A 23445-nucleotide genomic window follows, 5' to 3' on the forward strand; every position below is an offset into this window, starting at 1 on the left:
ATCCAGTAAGTGTTCACATTATTCAAATTATTTAATTTTTTCAACAGTTCATTTGTTTTAATTAATCCAAATAAAGTCCATACATTGTGATTAGTTAAAACATAATAAAACATAAAAATAAACTAAAATGGGTCCTATATTTTAAGAAACATGAAGAAATAGAACATAGCTATGTTCTAAAAACCAGTCATTAATTGGTTAATTTCTTACAAAGGGGTATAGTAAGAACACTGATTTAATCAAATAATTTACCTCCAATTACAGATGAGACATTCCCTTAAATAATTAACTATAAACACATTATTTTGATCACTGAGGTTTTATCTATGGTGGTCATTGCTAGAAGCTCAAAAGTATGCTGAAAACGTTAGGTGCTAAATATTTGGCAGGTAACACGAAGGTAATATCTGAAGGTTATGATCTATAGCTAAAGTTCACAAGTGAGGTACAAACACTAAAGCTAGCTAACTAACACACAGAATTCATAAATTTTGATACAAGTCTCTAACAGTAACACCCAAATCTTTTTAAGCATGACAAACCTCAAGGAGTCCCATCACGTATACCAAGAGGAGCTCTTTACCACCAGGCTCCCAAATGTTTAAGGTGGACTTTGAGGGCCTCAACCTTTTTCAGGAAAGCAACTTATAATCAGAGAGTAATTTCAGTCTGAGGAGACTGCGATTTACCACTTTCCATAATATCCATTATTTCAAAAGGGAGTATTCCAGATTGCACCATCTAATTTCCCAATTACAAGTCTCATAATGGTTCTTTATTTCATTTCAGTGAGTGGTGGCTAACACTGAGATTTATATTTAGGGCACTGTTGCCATGACAACAAAAAGGAAATTCATTCCTGAGATTTAAACCGAGTCAGTTGGTTTCATAGACTATTCAGTTATTTTTCTGAATAAAGTTTTAAAACATTCCTCCATTGGGAAATTACTTCATTTATAGAGTAAGTTTTAAATGAAGATATAAATTCCTGGCCACCTTATACAGTACAATGTGGCTGAAAATACATAATAACACAGGATACAATTAATAACAAAAATTGGGAAAACAGATGTGCAAGAAGAGCATTAATTATTACTATAACCTACACTGACTGGTTTTCAGAAATCCAATGAAAGATAAATACACTTAGTACCACATCATACACATAACACTAAGGTTACTTAAAGGCATATTCTATGCACAAGAAGAGAAGGGAAATTCTCTGTAAGGAGCCTGTCCAGATTTCTAAAAGGTGCCCCACAGCCTGCTAACCTGCCACCATGCAAACTAACACTGATAGCGCGGCTGTTCCTTCCCAGTTCTGAAAACATGCAAGTGGCATTACAGGTGATACTACTGACCCATGCAGCACATCAGCCCCGCCAGCTTTGCGTTCCAGTCTTGATCATTTTTCATGAGCTGCCCCATCATTCTGAGAGAAATCTGTCCAAGAGTTCCCTAAACTCTTTCTGTACAAACTCTGATGTGTCAGAGTCCTGTTAACTTTCTGTGTAGAAAGGAAAACATTTGCTAGACACTCCCACTTGCAAGCTGAAAATTTGTCAACACCCCCTTTTAAACAAACATTAGCAAAGCCAGCCTCCTCTACTATTTGGTAGGGGACCCATACACAGCTACTACTAAAAAGAAACTAAATTATCTATTTCTTCTTTAATCTTAAGGTAGTTCATACGGAGTCCCTTAAAAAGAGAGTTTTGATTCTCTTTCTTGACAATGAGGCAAAACAATAGGATGTTAGATTCACTGCTGACCTAGCTCATCACATTCTCTCTTCTGACACCCCAGGCAGAATTCCCCTGGAACGGGAACAACACCCAGCCTGACTTGTTCAATTCATCCTACCATGCCTGCTAGGAAGGCAATTTGGAAAGTTCCATTTTACAGTCTAAACACTATCCTTCAGGAGAACACCACTATCAAGTACCCCTTTATGTCTACTTCACATATAGTTTCACTTGAAACTTAACGAGTCTTTGAGTTAGATGGTACATCTTCCTCTTAAAGATGTAAAAACCAAGGTTTCAAGAGATTAAGAAACTAGACTAAGATTCCTCAGCCTATAGATTCCAGTCCTGGCTGGTGTGGCTCAGTGGATTGAGTGCCCCAACTGCAAAGGAAAAGGTCGCCGGTATGATTCCCAGTCAGGACACATGACTGGATTGTGGGCCAGGTCCCCATTAGGGAGCACATGAGGGGCAACCACACATCAGTGTTTTTCTCCCTCTCTTTCTCCTTCTTCTCCCCCTCTCTAAAAATAAATAAATAAAATCTAAATTTAACCTGGCTGGCGTAGCTCAGTGGATTGAGTGTGGGCTGCGAACCAAAGTGTTGCAGGTTCAATTCCCAGTTAGGGCACAACCTGGGTTGCAGGCCATGACCCCCAGCAACCACACATTGATGTTTCTCTCTCTCTCTCTCCCTTCCTTTTCTAAAAATAAATAAATAAAATCTTTTAAAAAAATCTAAATTAAAAAAAAATTATTCCAAAACCCACTTCTTTTCTCTATCACCAAAGAACAGAATTCCTTCTCTAATAATGCAGTCAAAACACAGAGTCTCTACTTTATAAGAACTTCACTTCTGAGCATGAAGAAATGAAAAAAAATGCTTAAAATCACAGCCCTTATTCTAAAGAAGCAACGGCCCAAGTATCTTCAATGCTCCTATGTTTGTCTGAAACATCAAATGGACCTACCTGAATAGAAACTATACAAACAATAACTCCAAAATAACAAACAATAAACAAAAAAGGATCACTATATATTTTCAGCAATAGAAAACCAGCAAATTCCATCTTGCCAAGGGAAAAGACACTGCTAAATTAATAACTGCAAATATGTGATTTCCCAGTAACCTTTTTTTTAAGATTGTATTTATTTATGAAGAGAGGAGAAGGAAGGGAGAAAGAGAGGGAAAGAAACATCAATGTGTAGTTGCCACTCATGCCCCCCCAACTGGGGACCTGGCCAGCAAGCCAAGCATGTGCCCTGACTGGAAATCAAACCAGCAACCCTTTGGTTCACAGGCTGGCACTCAATCCACTGAGCCACACCAGACTGGGAATGATTTCCCAATAACTTCTTAGCATAGTCATTACTGCAAAGCCTATAGCTGATCTCCCGATAATGAGCATTGCTCTGCCTCCATGGTAACTACTTCTGGCAACAGCAGATTCTTATGCTATTGCATGATGCAAAGAAATACTTGAAAACTTCGGTTGAGAGAGGCTTTCTTCTTTCATTTTCAAAGTTTGATTCTCCAGGACTGAAACAGAATTCTTCCTCTTCTATAAGAATTGACAGCATAAATAGGTTCTAGGGTTCCCTTTTATTACTGACTTTAGCACTTTAAATTCTCAATGTTGATGATTTTCTTAGCTTTTGTTTCTGTGTAACTATTATTCATTAGGACTTGGATCTAAATTAAGTTGGCATTGATTTCTGCTATAGTCCCTCCTTGACCAGAGCATAATCAATCTACAGCTTTTGTGCTAAATACTAAGTATGGTTCAAATCTACATTTGAAAAGGAGTTATTAGCATTTCTAAATTATAACCTTCATAAAGAAGCTCTTTACAATTTCAAAAACCCTTATCTGCCAAAGAAAGGAAGATAGCTGAAAAAAAGAAATATTTCAAGATGAGCATGGAATTCACAATGCATCTCAGACATAAAGTCTGAAGATTTTAACAATAAAATCTTCAGATTTATACGACCTGGCAGTACATGAAAAAATTATACAATATCAGAAATGAGAATGAGAAATTTTTAGAAACAAAACCATTAAAAAAATTAAGAAACAATGTTTTCTTATTTTCAAAATACTTAGCTAAGGATAGTATTTCAAAACAAATTACAAAATCCAAAAAAGATTAAAATATAAAAGGTGACATATTTGATAAGAAACTGAAGTTAAAAAAAAAATGGCCCTGGCTGGCATAGCTCAGTGGATTGAGTGCGGGCTGGGAACCAAAGTGTCCCAGGTTCGATTCCCAGCCAGGGTTCCCCAGCAACCACACATTGATGCCTCTCTCCCTCTCTCTCTCCCTCTCTCTCTCTCCCTCTCTCTCTCTCTCTCTCTTTCTCTCTCTCCCCCCTCCCTCTCTTCCCTCTCTAAAAAAAAAAAAGAAAGAAACTGAAGTAATAGCAAATACTATAAATGAAGTTAAAAAAATGACTGATTGAAAGAAAATATCTGCTATATACATATACATATTTATACATATATGTATACATATACATATTTATACATATATGTATACATATACATATGTATACATACATATATTTATATATGTATATATACATAAAAAATGCACCAAGAATCTCCAAAATAGATAAATAACTCCCATAATCCATAAGAAAAAGAAGCTCCTCCCCCGTTACAAATGATGTGAGCACACAATGCATTGGGGAAGGAATGCAAATGGCCAATGAAGATGTGGGGAAATGCTCTTGCACCCTTCTCACCAGGAACTGGGAGCTAAGCGAATTATTTCACAGTGGCGTAAAGAATGATAGTAACTAAACCGAGAAGCACGTAGACAGACCCTAAGCTACACTGGTGGATCCTGTACATGGTAGAAGTGAAAAGATTCTAAGATACATAGTTAAATGAAAAAGTGCAAAATAGTAAAAATATGTAAAAGATTCCCAACAAATTGAAAAAGAACAGTTTCATCAGGAGAAGAGAGTGGAAGCTAGAAGGAGAGGGTTTTGGTGTGATATGTCTCATATTTCATTCTGCGTATTTCCAGATTGAATCTTTTACAGAGATGCATTTGTGTTGAAGGGCTTCAAGAAAAGGCTATCACAGATATGTCACTTTGGCATGTGAAATATTTTAAGCTGAAGGCAGTAGAGACACTGCACTGGTAAGAAACTCTTATGTCTCCTTTAAAGAATTTAAATTAAGGGCCCTGCCCATAACAAGTTATTCTCAGAAATAACTTTTTATGACCTATCAATAGGATGGGGGAAACTTCTAATGACTGCACATCTGCTCTTCTTATCATCCTGAGACTAGCCCTTCTCTCCTCTGAAGCCCCAAAATGCCTTATACTCACCCTTAACTCGGAATGTCCTGTATACCTCATTTTAACTTTAAGTCTCTGAACCTCTCGTGCATGTGGGGCCTCTGACTCCCTTGTGTATGTCAGGTTCCTACACGTACATATGTAATTAATTTGGTCATTTTCTTTTGTTAATCTGTCTCGTGTCTACTTGATTATTACACTAGCTGGAAGAACTTAGAAAAGTTTTGTCCTCCCCCACAATATATTACTATTACTAATAACTGTGAGAATAAAAGTGTTTCAAATTCTTTTATGTATTCAATACTCTGGTACTCTATAGAAGGGATAGGGACAAAAACTAAGACACAAGACAGAGTTCCCCCACTTTAGGTATGGTTAGGTTTACTCTTAGGCTGCTGGCTGCCAAAGAGAAGAGAGAGGGGAGAGGAGAGCAGAGGGAGGAAGCATGAGGGAAGGAGAAATAGGAAAGGCTAGAGGTTGAGAGAAGGGTGGAGGCACAACTGTCCACACTTAACAGATGGTTGCCCAGGCTGGGATACAAAATGATGAGGCTGTAGAAAGTCTCTGAAAGGAGAATCAATAACAGAATATATTCAAAAAATTACCCTGATTAGAGCATATCCTTGTTTTAAGTCTAACTGTTGCAGAAGAAAATGCAGTGTGGTTTTAGCTTTGTCAGGAACCAGAAACAGGACAAGGGCAGAATGTGCTAAGTAAGCTGAGGCATAAATGGTGCAGAACAACAGACACCACAGATCTTTGCCCACACATGTCTTTTGTCTACCTATTCCTGGCTGCCTCCCCCCAACACCCCCTGACTGCCACCCCTCCCCCCAGTGAGTGACTGCATCCCAAGCGAGCTTTGCCCTGTCAGTGGTCAGTGCCCAGGCTGTGTGGCTGCCCATCAACAGCCTGGGTGGCTGGGAACAAAGGGGTACTGGCTTCCACTCAGAAGAAAAATTTACTGGTATCTGTTCACATGACCGGCCTAGAATTGAATATAAAAATCTTAGAATCTGCTTGTAATCTACTTTCTCCTACTGACACATCCTAAAAACACAACCTTTGGATCACAGGCACTCTGCTAGCACATCGAAGTGTGGCATATGATCTAACAGTCCCTGGGAAGGACAGGAAATTTATACAATTACTTTATCTGTTACACTAATTTAAAGAAATTAGAGTTCTTTTAAAGTTTTCAATATTATGATTTGGCTTATATGTGAAACCTAAAATATATATATAAACAAACCATCAGAACAGAAAACAGACCCATGACACAGAGAATATTTTGACATGAGCCAGATGGGAGGGAAGTTGGGTGGCTGGATGAAAAAGGAGAAGGGATGAAGTACAAATCGGTTGTTACAGAATATTCATGGGGGTGTGGAAGTGCAGCATAGGGAATATAGTCAATGATATTGTAATAACTATATTTCATGTCAGATGGACACCAGATTTATCAGAGTGATTACTTTGTAAGTTATATAAATGTGTCATCACTAAGTTGTATACCTGAAACTAATATAATATTATATAACTGTAACTAAAAAAAATTTATTTTTAAAAAATATTTTCAATCTTAGTTGTTCCAGATCCAGAGGTATGATTAAGAACATATTCCAATGTGTATAGATACTACATAAACTGATGAAAATAAATAAACACCTATTCTAAATTATTTATATATGAGATAAACCTATGTTTATGAATACCTTAAATAATTTTGGGTTTTAGTCTTTAATTTTGAAACCTTTTACAATGATAATTACTATATATAAAGAAAACAGAACCATTCACTTTAAGATTCAAATTAATAAAAATATTCTCAAAAAAATCAAAGTAATACCTCCATTAGTGCAGATAAAAATAGAAACAACTCTAATGAATGTATATAATTCCACAGATTTCTCTGAAATTTTATGACTTATTGGTTTCTCAAAGAACTAAATTTTCTCTCACCTTTATGTTCTTTCCTGTCCCAACTAATACCCTATTTAGAAAATACATGCCCACATATGTTCATTAAGTAATTAGGTATCATTAAACTTTAAAGAGTCTACATGGTTAACTATCTGCTCGATTTGAAGTAGGTATGATGGGGATAGAGAACAGACTGAAGAGTCAGCAGGAGGACAAGGAACCTACATAAAAATGGGTCCAAATCCTGGAATGAAGACTAGCTAGCAATTGCAGCTTGAGAAAATTATTGCACTTCCCTCAATTTCCCTCATCTGTAGAGTCATGCTCTTCAGATACCTTAATAGTCACCTACACCATAGAATTACTATAAGCATTAAATATGATGATATAGTACAAGTAGCCATAGCAGGCCCTGAACAATACTCACTCTAATTCAATTTGAGAATATGTATTGAGCACCTAGAATGAACATAAAAATTACATGGAAGTTACTATGGTATGCACTACAGAATTTCGCATAATTTCCCAACAACCCTAGAACTGTATTTATAGATCATTGCCTGTGGTTTACTGGTTAAAAATAAATAAATAAATTTCAAAGAACTTAACGTGGCCCAGTGTTTCTCTAAGCAAGGAAGCAGCAGAGCTAGAGTTTAACACAGATTTCTAGTGCCCTTTTTACAGGAACAGTCACAGGAGTGAATCAAACCCATATAAGCCACCAAAATCAAGGAACTTGGAAAAGAACATAAGACAAGAAGGTGCTTTAATTTCTTACCCTATCAATTCCAGAAAAAGAAAAGCCAAAATAAAATGTCTTCAGCTATTGAGGAAATTATCCCTTTACCAAATAAACTGCATAAAATTTCTCTATACTGTAGATTAGAAAAAGGTTTAGAGAAATTCTCAATCTGCACCAAGTGACAATACAAGGACAAAAATAAGAGCTTGGGAGTTTTTGTCTCTCTCTGGTACTAGCTTCTATAGGTAAATGTACATAGAATGTTCTAATTCCTTTTACCTTGAATATAATCAGAGTCTTTCTTGATCAGCACTAATACCATGAATTTGTCACTGTGGTCCAAGGAACAATGCCTTTTTACATAGTCCAAAACTCACCTAACAAATTCCACTTTTATGGAAAAAAAGAGAGATCTAGAATTCTTTTTATTTTAATTGAGGTATAACCAACATCTAGAATTCTTAGTAACTAACACCTTTCATACAGTTGTGGTCTCTTTTATTTTGACCAAGGATTTAAGTGCACATTTTCAGGTTGTTCAGCTACACTTCTCGAGTCCATGGAAATTACAGGGTGAGTCAGCAGCCTGTATGAGAGTGGGGAACACCTAAAACACCTCCTCAGAACCACTGGAAAGGAAATTCAGCCTGGGCTCATTTCGTAATAAGATTACCTCCCACCCAAAATTTTTTAATTTAAATGTAGTTTACAGCCTGTGGGGCAACTGCTTTAGTTACAGGATCACCATGCAGGCCCCAGTGGGCTTCAGAAGTTACACATCAGGTGACCCAAACTGAATACCAGAAAGCCTGCCCCACCACCCCCACTCCCCGCAGCCGCACCCATGAGCACTGATGAGCAAATGGAAAGGCACACATCCTAGTGTCTGGAGTGCCAGGAGGCTTCTCCCTTGTTTCTTAACCAAGGGCACATTCATCCACCCACAGCTTACTCAGAACATAAAACAGATGGGAGAAAAAAATAGCTCTGGCTGAAGTCAGAGAAGAGAGCTTTTCCCTAAGTTACCCACTACAGTAACTTGGTGGGCTGGTCATTTCCTCACATCAACTTTCTACAAGGCTCTTACCATGTCCACTTTTTTTCCTTGAAAACCAAAAGCAAATTCTGAAGAACTGGATGCTCTTCTCAGATATCTTTCCTAGCATTTATTGAAATATTCTATGCACCTTTACTGTCTACAATTACAAGAGTGTACCCAAACTTTCAAATTCCATGACGCCTCCTACTACCTATCTTCATGAGAAAATAACATGTCCTATTCTAGCCCCTAGAAAAAGAAAATGTAAATTAAAAAGCACAGTCAATGCATCTTGTTGTTTTTTCCATACTTTCATTAATTAGTAGATAAATTACATACAAAAATCAGGATCAGTAGAGCAAAGAAGAGAAAATAAATGACGATGTGCCAACAACAACAGATGCACATGAAGAAGTTTGCTAATAGCTAATTCTGTGTGGTAAACATAGACACCCTCATAGTGCCAATGGGAGACTCCACCGGCAGAACCTTATGAGAAGTTGGCAATATTGATAAAGAAGCTTCTAATACATTTAAAACACTCATGTGTTCTGACACAGTAAGTACATTGCTTGACATTTATATAGTAGCACTTACTGTGTGCCGGGCCCTGTCCTAAGCATTTTATAACTTCACAGTGGAGATCCATTATTATTCCTAATTTATAGATGGGGAAACATTGAGAATAAATATTTATTAGCTAAATACATGAGAAATCTGAGATGGCTTAATTACAGTAACTGAAGAAATAAGAAGCACCCTTGAGAAGATCCAAGAGCTATAATGTAAACATGGCCACCAATATTGAAATCTCACATATATTAGGTCTGGATTCAAACAAACCAAATGTAAAAAAAAAAACCTCTGAGCCACAAATATTTTATTGTGGTACAAGAAATGACTTTGTAGCTTGAAGATAAGTTTCTAACAGCTAAAAATACTTTCTAACAATCAAAACTACATATAGATAATGTATATAAATTAAAACATGCTTTTTATTTCATAAATTCTAAATAACTTCAGCTAGCTACAAGTTATTCGTATGCAGAGGGTATTCTGCAAAATCACAAGGGATCAGATAGGAAAAGGGATTATGAAATAAATATAATTGGATTCTTTTATACACCACAGCCTATAATAATACCAACCAATGCCTGTTCTTTTCAGCTCCTAAGTGAGCCCTAAGATCATAGGAAATACCCCCAAAACACGAAATATACAAGAAGTGAAGAGGACCCTGGCTGGTGTCGCTCAGTGGACTGAGTGGCGGCCTGAAAACCAAAAGGTTGCCAGTTCAACTCTCAGTCAGGGCACCTGCCTGGGTTGTGCACCAGGTCCCTGGTTGAGGGTGTGCAAGAGGGAATCTAACCATCAGTGTTCCTCTACCTCTCTTTCTTTCTCCCTTCCACTCTCTCTAAAATTAAATGTATAAAATATTTTTCTAAATGCACTAAAAAAAGTGAAGAGGACTAGTGAAAAGTGAAAGGAGCATATGATATAAGGATATTATGGGCTATGACACAGGTATATAAAAAACAGCTTCTTCTATTGAAGTATTTTAACACAGAGGGAAACAAAACAAGCATAAGCTATCTGACACATGATGAGAAGACTACTGAGCACATGCAGAACAGGAACTAAGAGCAGCAGGACCAGCATCGTCTGAGTATCATGTTGGACCGGCAGGCATGAAGGAGTTGTATGCTCTAAGGAGAAGGAACAGCAGCAGGAGAACACAAATACGAATGAGCGTAATGTGAGCAGGGAAAACTAGTATCAATAAAGTCGCACTGCACTCCAGAGGGGGCAGACTGCTTTCACATAATCGTCTCACTTTATATTCACATTTATTTTGTGAGGTAGATTCTCATTTACATTTGAAGACGAAACAACTGAGGCACTGTGAAATGAGACTGATTTACCACCCCTCACATACCTGGTAACCAGGACCTGAACACAGGTCTTAGGATTACAAAGCTCCATATTCTTGCTACACCCTACCAGCAAAGACACTGATTTAAAAGATGTGAAGTTTAAGACAGCTAAAATTTTCCCACACCTTAAAAGCAAGTATAACAAGTTAATATTTTGAAAATTACTCATAGATTCTCTTTTGCCTTTAAGCATCAAGTGTTCATCAGCCTTAAAAAAAGAGATGATAGAAATTCTACAAAAAGATGAATAATCACTTCTGAGTTGCAAAACTGCTGTGTTCAAAAAGCCTGTAACTTTACTAGCCATGCTGTTATCTAAAGAGAATTTTACAAGTTGCTTTATTTTTCTTCCCCCCTCCTGCCTCATTTTATTCAGGGACCTAATGCTGCTCACAGAAGTCTTCTCCAGGGTAGAAAAGACACCCCTTCCAGCTATGACAGCAGAGTCACAGGGCTAGCTAAAAGGAACATGTGACATACGGAATGTAGGAGAGGGAACAAGTATACTGTGGGAAGAAAGGGTCAAAAAGATGGGCCAGTTTCCCCTCTCCAGGCTTTGGTCTTGACAAAGGGAGATCTATCCTGTGAGGAGTGATGTGGAAAAGGCACAGGGGGACTCTCAGCCCTACTGCTTATTGGGTACCCTGGGAAGGAGGCTGTCCTTGGCTCTGCTTGGTGTGGCCTGGACACAGAGGTGCCTGTGACTCCAGCTAGGGACACTGGCCAGAGGGGCCACCCTGGCAGAAAGAAGGGTTATTCTAGCAAGGGCTGCAGAGCCGATCACACAGGCCAGGAACAACTGAGCATCCCAGCCAGACCACAGAGGGGGCTGTAGCACCAGTAGGAAGCAGGGTGGAGTTGAGTACATGAAGGGTGTGGCCTGAGCGACAACAGTGGGCACCAAGCTCACTGGTTGCTGACTTGGGACTCGGTGACCAATGGGGTGGGGCAAGCACAAGGCAGAAAGAGGGCACCACCCGGGAGGCAGAGGCACTAAAAAGGAGGATAAAGGCACTGGTAGGTGCAAGCATCTTGCTTCCCCAGAAAGACATGGTTGCAGAAGCCACATCCCGCCCCCATAGAGGCCCAGAAAAAAAGGGAGAGAGGGAAGCTACATACAAGAAACAAGCATTTCTATCCGGGAGAGTCAGTACAACAGAGAGATTGTTCAAATTACCACACCAGACTAAGCTTCAAAACACATTCAACTTTAGTACATTTTCTCTGCCAATCAGAAGGTAAAATCATGAAGATAGCCAGAGAAGCTGGAAAAAGAAAGAAAATATTTTCTTTGCATTTCCAAGTTATTAATAGTGAATTAAATCTTTCAACCCTACTACAGAGGGCAGAAAAGTTGCTTTATTCAGAGCACAACAAAGAGTCATGGTTCGTTCTCAAGAGAGGTATTAACAAGACAAAAGCTCTACAGCAACTGTATGTGGTACGGGATGAATCAATGCCTCACAACTAGTTCAGTCTTGCACCAGAAGTGGCTAAAATAGTCATTCAGACTCTTTCAATTCTAAGCAAAGGGGGAAAAATCTTTCCAGGGAGCAGAAAAGAAAAAAAGTATACTTTTAGAAAAGCAAAACCCCAAACAATGCAACTTTCCACTACCGAGAAACAATGACAGATGGCCCTATTATGTGTATACTAGAAATGGGATTGTTCTTTTTCAGGAAAGCCTTTGAGCACCGAGGCTAAAACAGTGACAGTCTGTGTACCCGGCCACGTGCAGTCTGCCAGTAAACATCAGATGTCCCTACAAACTCAAGTGTTTATAATACTGGGGAACGAACAGCTGAAAGTCTCATGTGAACACAAATGTAGATCAAAACATTCTTAAACTTACTCTGCATTTTATAACCATTTTCTGTCTGTTGTAATATGTAATGTGGCCCAAGTTCTGGTAAACCAAACAGTTGTTTAGCCTCCTGATGACTCAGGAGGTATCACAGAAACCCTGATCTGGATGAGGTCACACAGTGGCCTGGAAGTGAAACTATACTTCCCCAGCTTCCTCTCATCAGGCATGGCCAAACAACAAAGTTCTGATCAATGAACCAAAAGCAGAAGTGTCACATGGCAACTTCAAGGAATTTTCTATGAATAGCATCTGGTGTGCCTCTTACCCCTTCCTCCCTCTTTCTTCCTTTCCACTGGCTGGGAAGCCCACCTGATAGATAAAGTTCGAGCATCTTGAACCACAAGCGGCACCTTCACAAGTAGGGCTGTGGGAACATGATAAAAACAGCCTGGGCTGCTGCTGATGGAGCATTAACCAGTATCTGTACAGTCGTTCTTAGCCAGCCCTGGACTGCCTCCTGCTGGACTTCTTTTACATGAGAGAGAAGTAAACTTAATTCTCTTTAAGTCACCATTGCTTTGTTTTAATTTGCAAAACAGGATTATTATTACCTGATTCAAATCCTTACCAAAACATAGTGTTTTCCGGCAAACCTGCTACTGAAAGCTCTTTGAAATGAAAATTTTCCTCAGAGAGAAACAGATATCCTTTACAAACTACAAAGTAAGGAGTGTAGCACAATCAAGCCAATAAAACTGTAGCAGAAACTATACCGTTCCCCACATCCATGTATTTTTGCCTCTTAAAGAAATAAGTTCCCTAGTTTTTTTTTAGATTCTCTAATTTTCAGGTAGGTGCACAATCACCAGAAATAATACACATTTCCCAGTCTTCCTCGAGCTAGAAGTAGCCATGTTCTGGCTAAGTCCTGGCCAGTGAGATGTGAACAGAAGTGACTGTGGTACTTTCCGGGAGCGCCCCTGAAGAGAAAGACAGTGCTTTTTCTGTACTGCCTCAGCCCAGATGCCGGGAGTGCAGCTGTGGTAGCCAAACATCTAAGAACTATGTGAGGGTAACAGCCTAAGATGGCAAAGCAATACCGCAGGAGGAGCCCGGGTCTCTGTTCTGGTTATTATTGCTATGTAACAAACCACCACAAAACTTAACTGTGTAAAGCGATGTGTAAAGCGATTATTTTGTTAGGCTCACAAATTCTGTAGGTCAGAAATTCAAACCCACAGAAGGGGAGGTGGAGGGGATGCAGCTTATTCCAAGATGTCTAGGCCTTGGCTGGTAAAACTCAACAGCTAGAATGGCTTGGACAGGTGCAGGCTGGAATCATCCAAACGTACCTTCACTCCTAGGTCTAGTGACTGATGCCAGCTATTATCTGGGACCTCCTTTGGGAGAGTCAGCCATATCACCCACAGGCAGCCTCTACATGTGGCCTGACAGAATGGTGGCCTCAGGGTAGTCATTTGGGGTTCCAAATGCAAGGTCCCACAGAACAAGGCAGAAGCTGCATCATTTTTCCTGTCCTAATCTCTAAAATCATGTAGGAATACCAACCCCATATTCTCCTAGCTACAGGTGAGCCAGGTGCCCCACCGGATTTGAGCGGAGAAGACGAAGACTCTGACTTTTCAGTGGCAAAAGCAGCAAAGAAACTGCACACGTTTTAAAACCACCACAGTCCGTCACCCTGAACATCATACTAGCGGCAGCTGCCTACCACCCATGCCTCCCCACCCCTGAACTGCTGCCTGACTGGAAACATGTGATCAGTATAAAGCCACTGTTGCGGGTCTTTGTAGAAAATTTTAAAAAAATACTATGTGCCCAATTTTTTTAAACAAATCATCAGTCACAAGTAGCAACAATGACTATCCCAAGAAACTGATTCTGTAATTACTACAATGACCTTTTAGCTATAATTTATTTCATATTATGCTGTTGGCATATTTTCCTCATTCAAAATTATGAATGAATATCAGAAACCCCTAATACAGATCGCTCCTTTCGTCCGTCTCCCTTCCTGGTTTGGTGCACTGAAAGGTTTCTGAGCCCAGACAATAAAGACGCTGACACAGCCAAGAAACTGCAGCCTGAAAAACAAAGAGATCCAGGCTCTCGGTGTGACTGTGACTGGCTGCAGGGGCCCTAAAGCCGCTTGTTGGACAGCTACTCCCCCAGAGACCCGACTCCAGGCCCTGTAAAGCCCTCATTCGGCCTGCCCTTCTTGTCGTCTGCTTATAACTAAGCAAAGCAAATCCTTGAAGAACCCATTAGTTTCACAGAATCACTTCACATTCTAATCACATCACCTTTATATTTTTTTCAATAATGGACAATAGGACTTCTACCCCTTTGTACCCACTCGAAACAAAGCATGTAAATGGATCACTGGTGTTTTTCAGGTCCTCTCAAAACAAAGAAAACACACTCTGAGAGCAGATATTTAATAGAAATCCATGAAAGTCAGAACATGTCAAAATATATTTTAAACCACATATCTCACTTTGAAATATGTTCCTAGAGGAGAATACTTTAATAATAAAATCTATGAATGTAGAATTCAGAAAAATAAGGACTTTTAAAACAGATGAAGTTAAAATCCAAGTTTCACGACTTACCAGCTGCATAACCTGAGAGAAGTTACTTAACCTCCAAGAGCCTCAGTTCACACAGGTCCCCAAAATGGAACCAACTGCCAAGGCACGTCACAGGATCAAACACAGCACCTGGCACGGGGCAGATGTCCAGCACTTGTTAGCGCTCCATTCAAGTCGGGAACTGCTAACTCACCAAACGACTGAGGGTACCACATACTCTCACCAGTTTTCTTTCTAGGTCACTACACATTCAACCGGACTTCTAGAAGGCTAGATAAAACTGCTGGGGTCTGAACAAGCAGAAAATACAGGCAATATTGACTTAGACAGAAAACCCACCAATTCTCTTTGATAAAACGGCACTATAAGGAGACCATGTCATGAACTGCTGCCGCTGGCGTCACACAATAGACCCCAAGAGAAGCCTATGGATCTGCATTCTCCTTACTCTTTGTCCACCTCAGGCAGGACCAACAGAATTCATCTACAGATTGGCTTGGTCCTGGACGAGCCTGTGGCAGTGGTTTCCTGGGAGCATGCCAACGACAGTGCGCTGGCCAGGTAATGCCATCAGTGACTCTTCCAGCAGGGCTCTAGGGGTCATCTTCCTCAAGGTAGGACCTGTAATCAGCAGCTGAGACTAAGAGTTGGGTTTGTGACTGGGTGAAGGCCGTCAAATGGTACAGACTTCCAGTTATAAGATAAACGAGTTCTGAGGATGTAATGTACAACACCATGACTACAGCTGACAATACTGTTCTGCATATTGACAAGACGCTAAGAAAGTAGATCTTAAAAGTTCTCATCACAAGGGAGGAACATTTATAACTATGTAAAGTAAATGGTGTTAACTGACTTACCATAGTAATCATTTCACAATATATACATACATAAAATCATATTGTCCCCCTTAAATTTATACAATGTCACATATGTCAATTATATCTCAATGAACTGAGGTAAAGAAAAGCTGTGTTTGTGATTTGTGAAACATGCGTTTATCACCTAATGCAAAACGAGACTTCACCTGTGAGATGGAATGCAAAATATTCAGCTCCCTAGAAAAGGTCTAAACATTACTTTTTTATCAGAACTTTTACTTACAAGAAATTCTGACAAAAATACTGAGGAGGGTATACTGAGCTGCCACATATCCGTCACGCAGCCTCAGCAGTTACCCACTCACAGCCCCATCCCATCCATATCCCTCCACTCTATCCCACCGTGAACTAAATCTCAGGCAGCAAGTCATTCCATCCAAGAATATTTCAGCATGTCTCTAAACAGTACAAACTTCCCTAGTATCATGAAATAAAGTATTCACATTTCCCCCAATAATCTGTTTATTTCTTTTCACAGTGTCTGTTTGATTCAAAATCCCACTGAGGGCAATATATTGCAACTGACTGCCATATCCCCTTAGTCTCTTTCAATCTATAAATTCTCCATCCTTCCCTCTCTATCTTTATGTCCTTTCATTTCTTTGTTGAAGCAATGGATCATTTGTTGTCCTGTGGTTTCCCAGTCTGAATTTTAGTGATTGGCTCCCCTTCATACCATTTAACATGCTCCTAATATATCCCATAAATTAGAAATTAGATCTAGATAATTAAAAGACTCAAGCACATAAAGTCTGGTTATGCCTTTCCTTAAAGTTATCAGCCATTTAATGATCACTGCCTACAGTGCATTAGGTGTTGTGAAACACAGCTCTCTAATTCTACAATTCATTCTTCGTCCAAAAGCTAAATTATTTTATAAGGTGAATCTTCCTTTTCATCAAATATCTACTTATCTTAAGGGAATATGTATAATTCATACATGTAAATGCTTGAATATTTCCCTTTAACTTTCAAAATAATGAGTTGGTTCCCAGACTTTTCCAGAGCTAGGTGACTGATAAACAAATAAGGGAAAGAAATAAAGGAAATACTTTACACCCCCAAATTTCTAGATTTTCATGAGCTATGTTTTCGGTTTGAGAGAACACAAAAAAAGTTTAACAGAGACAATGTTCAATTTCTAACACAGCAAGTTAAGCAACAAGATATACTAGTCTAAATTTCTTTTAGATTTTAACTTTTTGGTTCTGGTATAAATCCTTTAGTTTATAATTAGGAAATCTTTCTGGTAAGCCAGATGCTGACTGCTAAAGGAAACTTGAAGAAACATAAGTAAAAACTAAAAGATGTTTTGCCTTTTAGTAAAACAAAGTGTTGGTTTTTCCCTTTCCCCTGTAAATAATAAGGTAAAATAATACTTTGCAAAAACAGTATGATCTTGTTTCTCACACACACACACAAACATACAGATAGGAAAAATAGAAAAGTGTCAATATATGGTTTCATATGGTTTATAAGACAGGAAAAATACACAATAAACTTAAGTTTTCACAGGAAAGGCAGAAAGGAAGAGAGGGAAACAGCTTTGGACTGGTCTGCATGTTGCAATGAGTTTGTTTTGCTTTCATAATATGAAAGGTGATGATTGACAGCTACAATAGAGTACAATAGAGTACGTTAAAGAATTCAGGATGGGAGATTCCTTCACTCCTAGATGACGAAAGACCATCTAGGATACGATATACCTGCAGTGAAGAGACAAAGGAGGATTCCAGTCCCCATGTGGGCACTGCTGAAGGACTGACTGATGGCTGAAAAGTGACAAAAGGCTGCAAAACCCCTTCCTAAGCCAGGAACAGGGCCAGGGAGAATAACTGATAAGCGAATACCTTTTATTTTGCACAAGAGGAGGTGCTCCAGGAAGAACTGACTCTGTTTTTAGGAAGCCCACAGGCCCTATGTACCAAAAGTGTACACCACAGCTCTGAGAATTTTCCATTTGCCTTCTTAAATAGCATTGCAATGACTTCAATTGTTTGGTAATTAAATAGGGGTTTTTAATTCATTTTCTTTTAAAAATAAAAGAAAGAAGACGTTCAATTTTGAACATAGCCAAATTAAGCAGTTGGATATACTAGTCTAAGCTTCTTTTAGAGTTTAACTTTTTGGTTCTGGTATAAATCCTTTGTTTACAATTAGGAAATCTTTCTGCTAAACCAGATGCTAATTGCTAAAGGAAACTTGAAGAAATGTAAGGAAAACCTAAAAGATGTGTGTGGCTATTTATCTAAGTGGCTCAGCCAGAAAGTTACCATCACTAGCTCTGAATCACTGAAGGAGACAGAGGTGGTTAAGAAAAAGACCCAAGGAAGCCAGAAGCCGTGCTGTAAGAGAAGTCATGTTGGCCCTTAGCTACAATCCTGGCTCAGGATCAGGAGGTGGGAAATGACTAAGGACCACGGCCTTGAGATACTCCTTTCAGTTGTGAGAAAGTGGATTCAAAAGGAAACTTACTCTAACAGAAAAAAACCAGTGAACAGTAATTGTGGACCTTTAAACATGGAAACTTTAAGTGAAAATGCAGCACATAAACATGACACAAACACAGACCACAGAAAAGAAATTCAGATGTAGATTATTTCAAAATCTACCACCCAGGTCAATAAATGCCAGGACAGTACAAAGTACAACTACCTTTATAAGGAAAAAAAATGAATAAAATCATTGTAATGATTCCAAGATGACCAATGAACTCAAAGGATGGTTCTCCCACATACAGGGAGCATCACCTCAGATGTTCTCTGTAAATCATGCCCTTCCTGGATCCCTGATCTTTCCATTACAGCAGTAGTACTTCACTGAAGGACCAACTCTTCTAGAAGCCACAGTGATTACAGTAGGGTCCTGAGGACCAATCTGCCTTTTTCCATAGAATATAAAGGTAGAAGCCAGTTACACCAGGCTATATATTGCAGAATTCCATTTGTAAGAAATATCCAGAACAGGCAAATCTATACAGAGAGAAAGTAGATTAATGGTTGCCTAGGGTTGGGGCAGATGGAGAGAATTGGGAGTGAGTGCTAAAGTGTGCAGGGTTTCTTCTTCAGGCTGATAAAATTATTCTAAATTTTATTATAGTGATCATTGCAGAATTCTGTGAATATTCTAAAAATCACTGAATCGTACACTTTAAATGGTGAACTATATATTTCAATAAAGCTATTACCAAAAAAAGAACTAAGAATTAGTTAATTCTCTATAAACATCTTTCTTACAGAAATATATAGAATAATATATAGAATAATTTATGCTTAAAATTAGATTTTTGACTACAGAGAGATACCTCCAAACAAAACTGCAGAAAAAGGACTTAATTGATGAGTTTATTACATATAGAAAAGCCAACTCTGTCTTAATTTCTTATATAGGAGGAGTAATAAATTCTCATTTTTAAAATAAAAGGGGGAGTAACATTCCCTAAGTTCAAGTAAAATATATTACCATCCATGAAGGGGTGCAATCATAGTATATTACAAATATACTTACTGTATTTGAATTTAAATTTTTTAACTTTTTATAATGAAACAATTTCAGACTCACAAAAATGTCACAAAAACAATATAATTTCCACATATCCCTTTATCCACATTCTGCAGATTTTAAAGTCTTTGTCTATGATAATGTTAGCAATTCATTCCTCTTACCTAAAATGACATTAACTGAGGGAAAAGAAAAGAAAGAGAAAGAAAGAAGAGAAAGGAAGAGAAGGAAGAGAAGGAAGGAAGGTAGGAAGGGAGGAAGGGAGGAAGGGGTGGGGAGGGAAGAGGGAAGGAATACTGGTCCAAGTATTACTGGTCTCAAGGAATACTGGTCCATTCTCACTGAGAACTCTAGTAGTATATAACCTACATTTTGTAATGTTTGAGAATGTACTTAGATTAAGTACACAATTACCTAAGGATTGGAAATATTATGTTATCTAACACAGAAGTTCCCCACTAATGTACCTGAGCACTATAAATATATAAATAGTAAACTAATAGTTTAACAGTAGTTAAAATCCAGTAATAAGAAGTCTCCAGCTAAAGTCTAACCACCTCAGTACCTTTCCTCATAGGCAAAACCTTTTCCAGAAAGCACACACACAGAGTCAAGGATGCCTTGGAAGAACTTCCACCTGTGAAAGTCACTGCTCAGTTTTCCTGCGCACCCCAGTGGCTAACCTGAAAAATGCAAGTCACCAACAAGTAAAGCAACAAGCATATTTCCAGGACTATTTGTGGTCAAATCACCTTAACAGCAAATACCATTCACTATTCTGCCTAGTCAGAAGGCTTTCCTTCTACCTCCTTTGGTCACTGTCAATATTCTGAACCTTCTGGTGCCCGTCGAATGCTCCTGGGCCTTCCATGCTCCCTCTGCATTGGTGGACTGGATCCCCTAGCTTCAGGGTCAGGGCCAGCTCCCTGAATACTCATGATGAAACTGGAGAGCAATGGCCTTGTTTCATTTATCTTTGTATTCTTGGCAACAGGCACACACCTAGCAGAAAGAAGGTATTCAAATATTTGTTAAAAGAAGGGGAGAAAATTACAGAAAAGGGAGCTAGGAAGGACATCAGGATAAAGGGATGTTAGAAGAGCAGTAGGGCCCTGGCTGGCGTAGCTCAGTGGATTGAGCACGGGCTGGGAACCAAAGTGTCACAGGTTCGATTCCCAGCCAGGGTACATTTCTGGGTTGCAGGCCATAACCCCCAGCAACCGCACATTGATGTTTCTCTCTCTCTCTCTCTCTCTATCTCCCTCCCTTCCTTCCCTAAAAATAAATAAATAAATTAAATTAAATTAAATTAAATTAAAAAGAAGAGCAGTAGGCAAAGAAAGAATCCAAAGACAGTAAATTCAGACTCAGCAAATCTATGATTGGCTGCCACTAGCTAGCTATAGGAGCAAGAACACTTATTCTTTGGGCCCAGTTTCATCATCTGTGAGGTTGCTGGACTGTCATCATGACCTCTGAGACTCCACAACCTGTACAGTAGAATACTTTATTGTCTTACACACATGCTCCCCATGCTAGTAAAGGTCGCCACAGGAAACACCTGTTTTAGGCGAGATTTTCGAAAGCAAAGCCTTGCCTCCTTTACTGCTTCCCCTCTCTGCAGATGTCATTTTCCCCCAATTTTATGTTTCAAAATATTTTTAGTTTCACAATAGATATGGACACTGAAATGAAATATCTTAAACTTACAGGCATTATCTTCAAGCCAGCATTCTAGAAGTCACCTCTCAGTAACCAAATCATTCATTCATTCATTCATATTTGAAAATTAATAGTTACTGAAAACATTGATTATAAACGGAAGACACATTGGTTAACAAAACAGACCAAAAGCCTTGTCATTTGGAATTAAATTCTAGCAGAAGGGAGAAGATAAGCAAGAACAGGATGTTAAAGTAATGGTGGCTATAAAACAGTAGAGCATGATAACAGATTGAGAGTGTAGAGGCTGAGGGGAGGAAGAATTTCAAAAATGATCAGAGAGTCCTCACTGGGAAGGTAGCATTAGAATGAGACCTAAAAGAGATGAAGGAGTTAGCCATGCAGATATCTGAGAGAAATACATTCAAGGCAGAGGCAACAGCCTTGCTAAGGCCATTGACAGGGTATGCCTCATGTGTTCAAGCAAGATCAAGGACACTGTGTCTAGATGGAGGAGACTGAGGAGGAGAGTATTAAGAGATGAGATCCAGGAGGTCACAGAAGAGCCTGGTACTGAAGAGCCATGTAAGGCATTTAGAGGACTTTCAAATTAACTCTCACTGGTATGGAAAGCCAGTGGAACAATATGGGGCAGAAAAATAACAAATCTGACTTACATTTTAAAAGATCACTATGGCTACTATATTGGAAAAAAAAGATTCTCAATACAAAATGTTTACCAAGTACTTTCTCCTGAGATATAAAAATATTATTCCTGGCCTGGCTAGTGTGGCTCAGTGGATTGAGTGCCGGCCTGCAAACCAAAGGGTCTCCAGTTGGATTCCCAGTCAGGGCACATGCCCGGGTTGTGGGCCAGGTCCCCAGTAGGGGGCTCATGAGAGGCAATCACACACTGATGTTTCTCTCCCTCTTTCTCCTTCCCTTCTCCTCTCTAAAAATAAATGAATAAAATCTTTAAAAAATTATTCCAACCAAGAATAGCCAACATAATACTGAAAAATGACAAAGTTGGAGGACTGACGAAACCTGACATCAAGACTTATTCTAAAGCTACAGCAATCGAGAGAGAGTGGTATTGGTGACAGAACAAACAGGCCGATGGAACAGAAAAGAGCCCAGAAATAGATTAACACAAACACAATCAACTGATCTTTGACAAAAAAAGTAAAAGCAATTCAAGAGAGAAAAGTTAACCTTTTTAACAAACAGCATTAGCACTGAACATTCAGGCAGGAAAAAATAAATGAATATAGGCACAGACTTTTCACAAAAATTAACTCAAAATGGGTCACAGACCTAAATGTAAAATGCAAAATTATAAAACTTCTAGAAGATAACGCAGGAGAAAATCTAGGTGACTGTGGATTTGGTGGTGACTTTTTAAATACAATACCAGTAACACAAACCATGAAAGAGAAAAGTAATAAGCTGGACTTCATTAAAATTAAAAACTTCTGCTCTGCACAAGACATTCTCAGGATAACTGAAAAGCAAACCACAGACTGAGAGAAAATATTTGCAAAACACATATTTGAAATGAACTATTATCTAAAATCTCAACAACAAGAAAACAAACCTCCCAACTAAAAGTGGGCAAAAGATCTGAATGGGTGTGTAATGAAACTCTCTTCACTTCCCACCCAATTTTTCTGTAAACCTAAAACTGATCTAAAAGTCTATTTAGATAAAAAAATGTATTCCTGACTTCAAAAAACTTAGTCATGTTACTTTACCATCCATATCCTGCTCACTTCCAAATGGAGTTAAAATAACACATACAAAAAGGATAATGAAAGTAATAAATTAAAATCAGAGTGTGAGACATCTTATTTTTTCCCATGCATCTGCCCAGCAGTGGGAAGTCAGATCCACTACTGATAGAACATAACTCTGTCATGTTCAATGTATCCCAGACCTGCAAAGGGACAAGGGTTTGCAAAGATGTACCATCATTTTCCCCAGACTAGTTTTTACTATAGCCTTAAAATGTGACTCTCAGTAAAATTTGCGGCCTTTAAAAATGTAAACAAAGAAATAATCAGCCAGACACCTAAATTATCAAGGGGTAAAGCAGCAGTTGGAAAAAAGAAAGCTTTACTTATAAAAGTATCTCTTCTGGACAATATATACACAGTCTGAGATTAGAGCTCCTACAACCCGGAGTAACTTACATTTTAAAATAACTGACGGTAAAATTATCAGGACATAACTACATTCCTGTTAGATAATAGAGTCTCTTCCACAGGGAGGAGAATGATAAACATTAC

At 38.7% G+C, this 23445-nt stretch overlaps 1 protein-coding gene across 16 annotated transcripts in view; it reads right to left on the reverse strand.

Annotated features, from left to right (window-relative positions):
- The window catches only part of DST (dystonin), a 447461-nt gene that overhangs the window by 254721 nt on the left and 169295 nt on the right, over positions 1-23445 (reverse strand). The window contains exon 1 of one of the 16 annotated variants that reach the window (XM_036024271.1): positions 1362-1529. The exons of the other annotated variants lie outside the window; for them this stretch is intronic. Within the exon in view, the coding sequence (XP_035880164.1) occupies positions 1362-1431 (70 nt within the window). The 5' untranslated portion in view covers positions 1432-1529. Of the gene's footprint in view, positions 1-1361; positions 1530-23445 lie in introns of those variants that run through there. 16 annotated transcript variants of the gene reach the window in all.

Source organism: Phyllostomus discolor, chromosome 4 (genome assembly GCF_004126475.2).
Source record: "Phyllostomus discolor isolate MPI-MPIP mPhyDis1 chromosome 4, mPhyDis1.pri.v3, whole genome shotgun sequence".
NCBI classification, from domain to species: Eukaryota; Metazoa; Chordata; class Mammalia; order Chiroptera; family Phyllostomidae; genus Phyllostomus; species Phyllostomus discolor.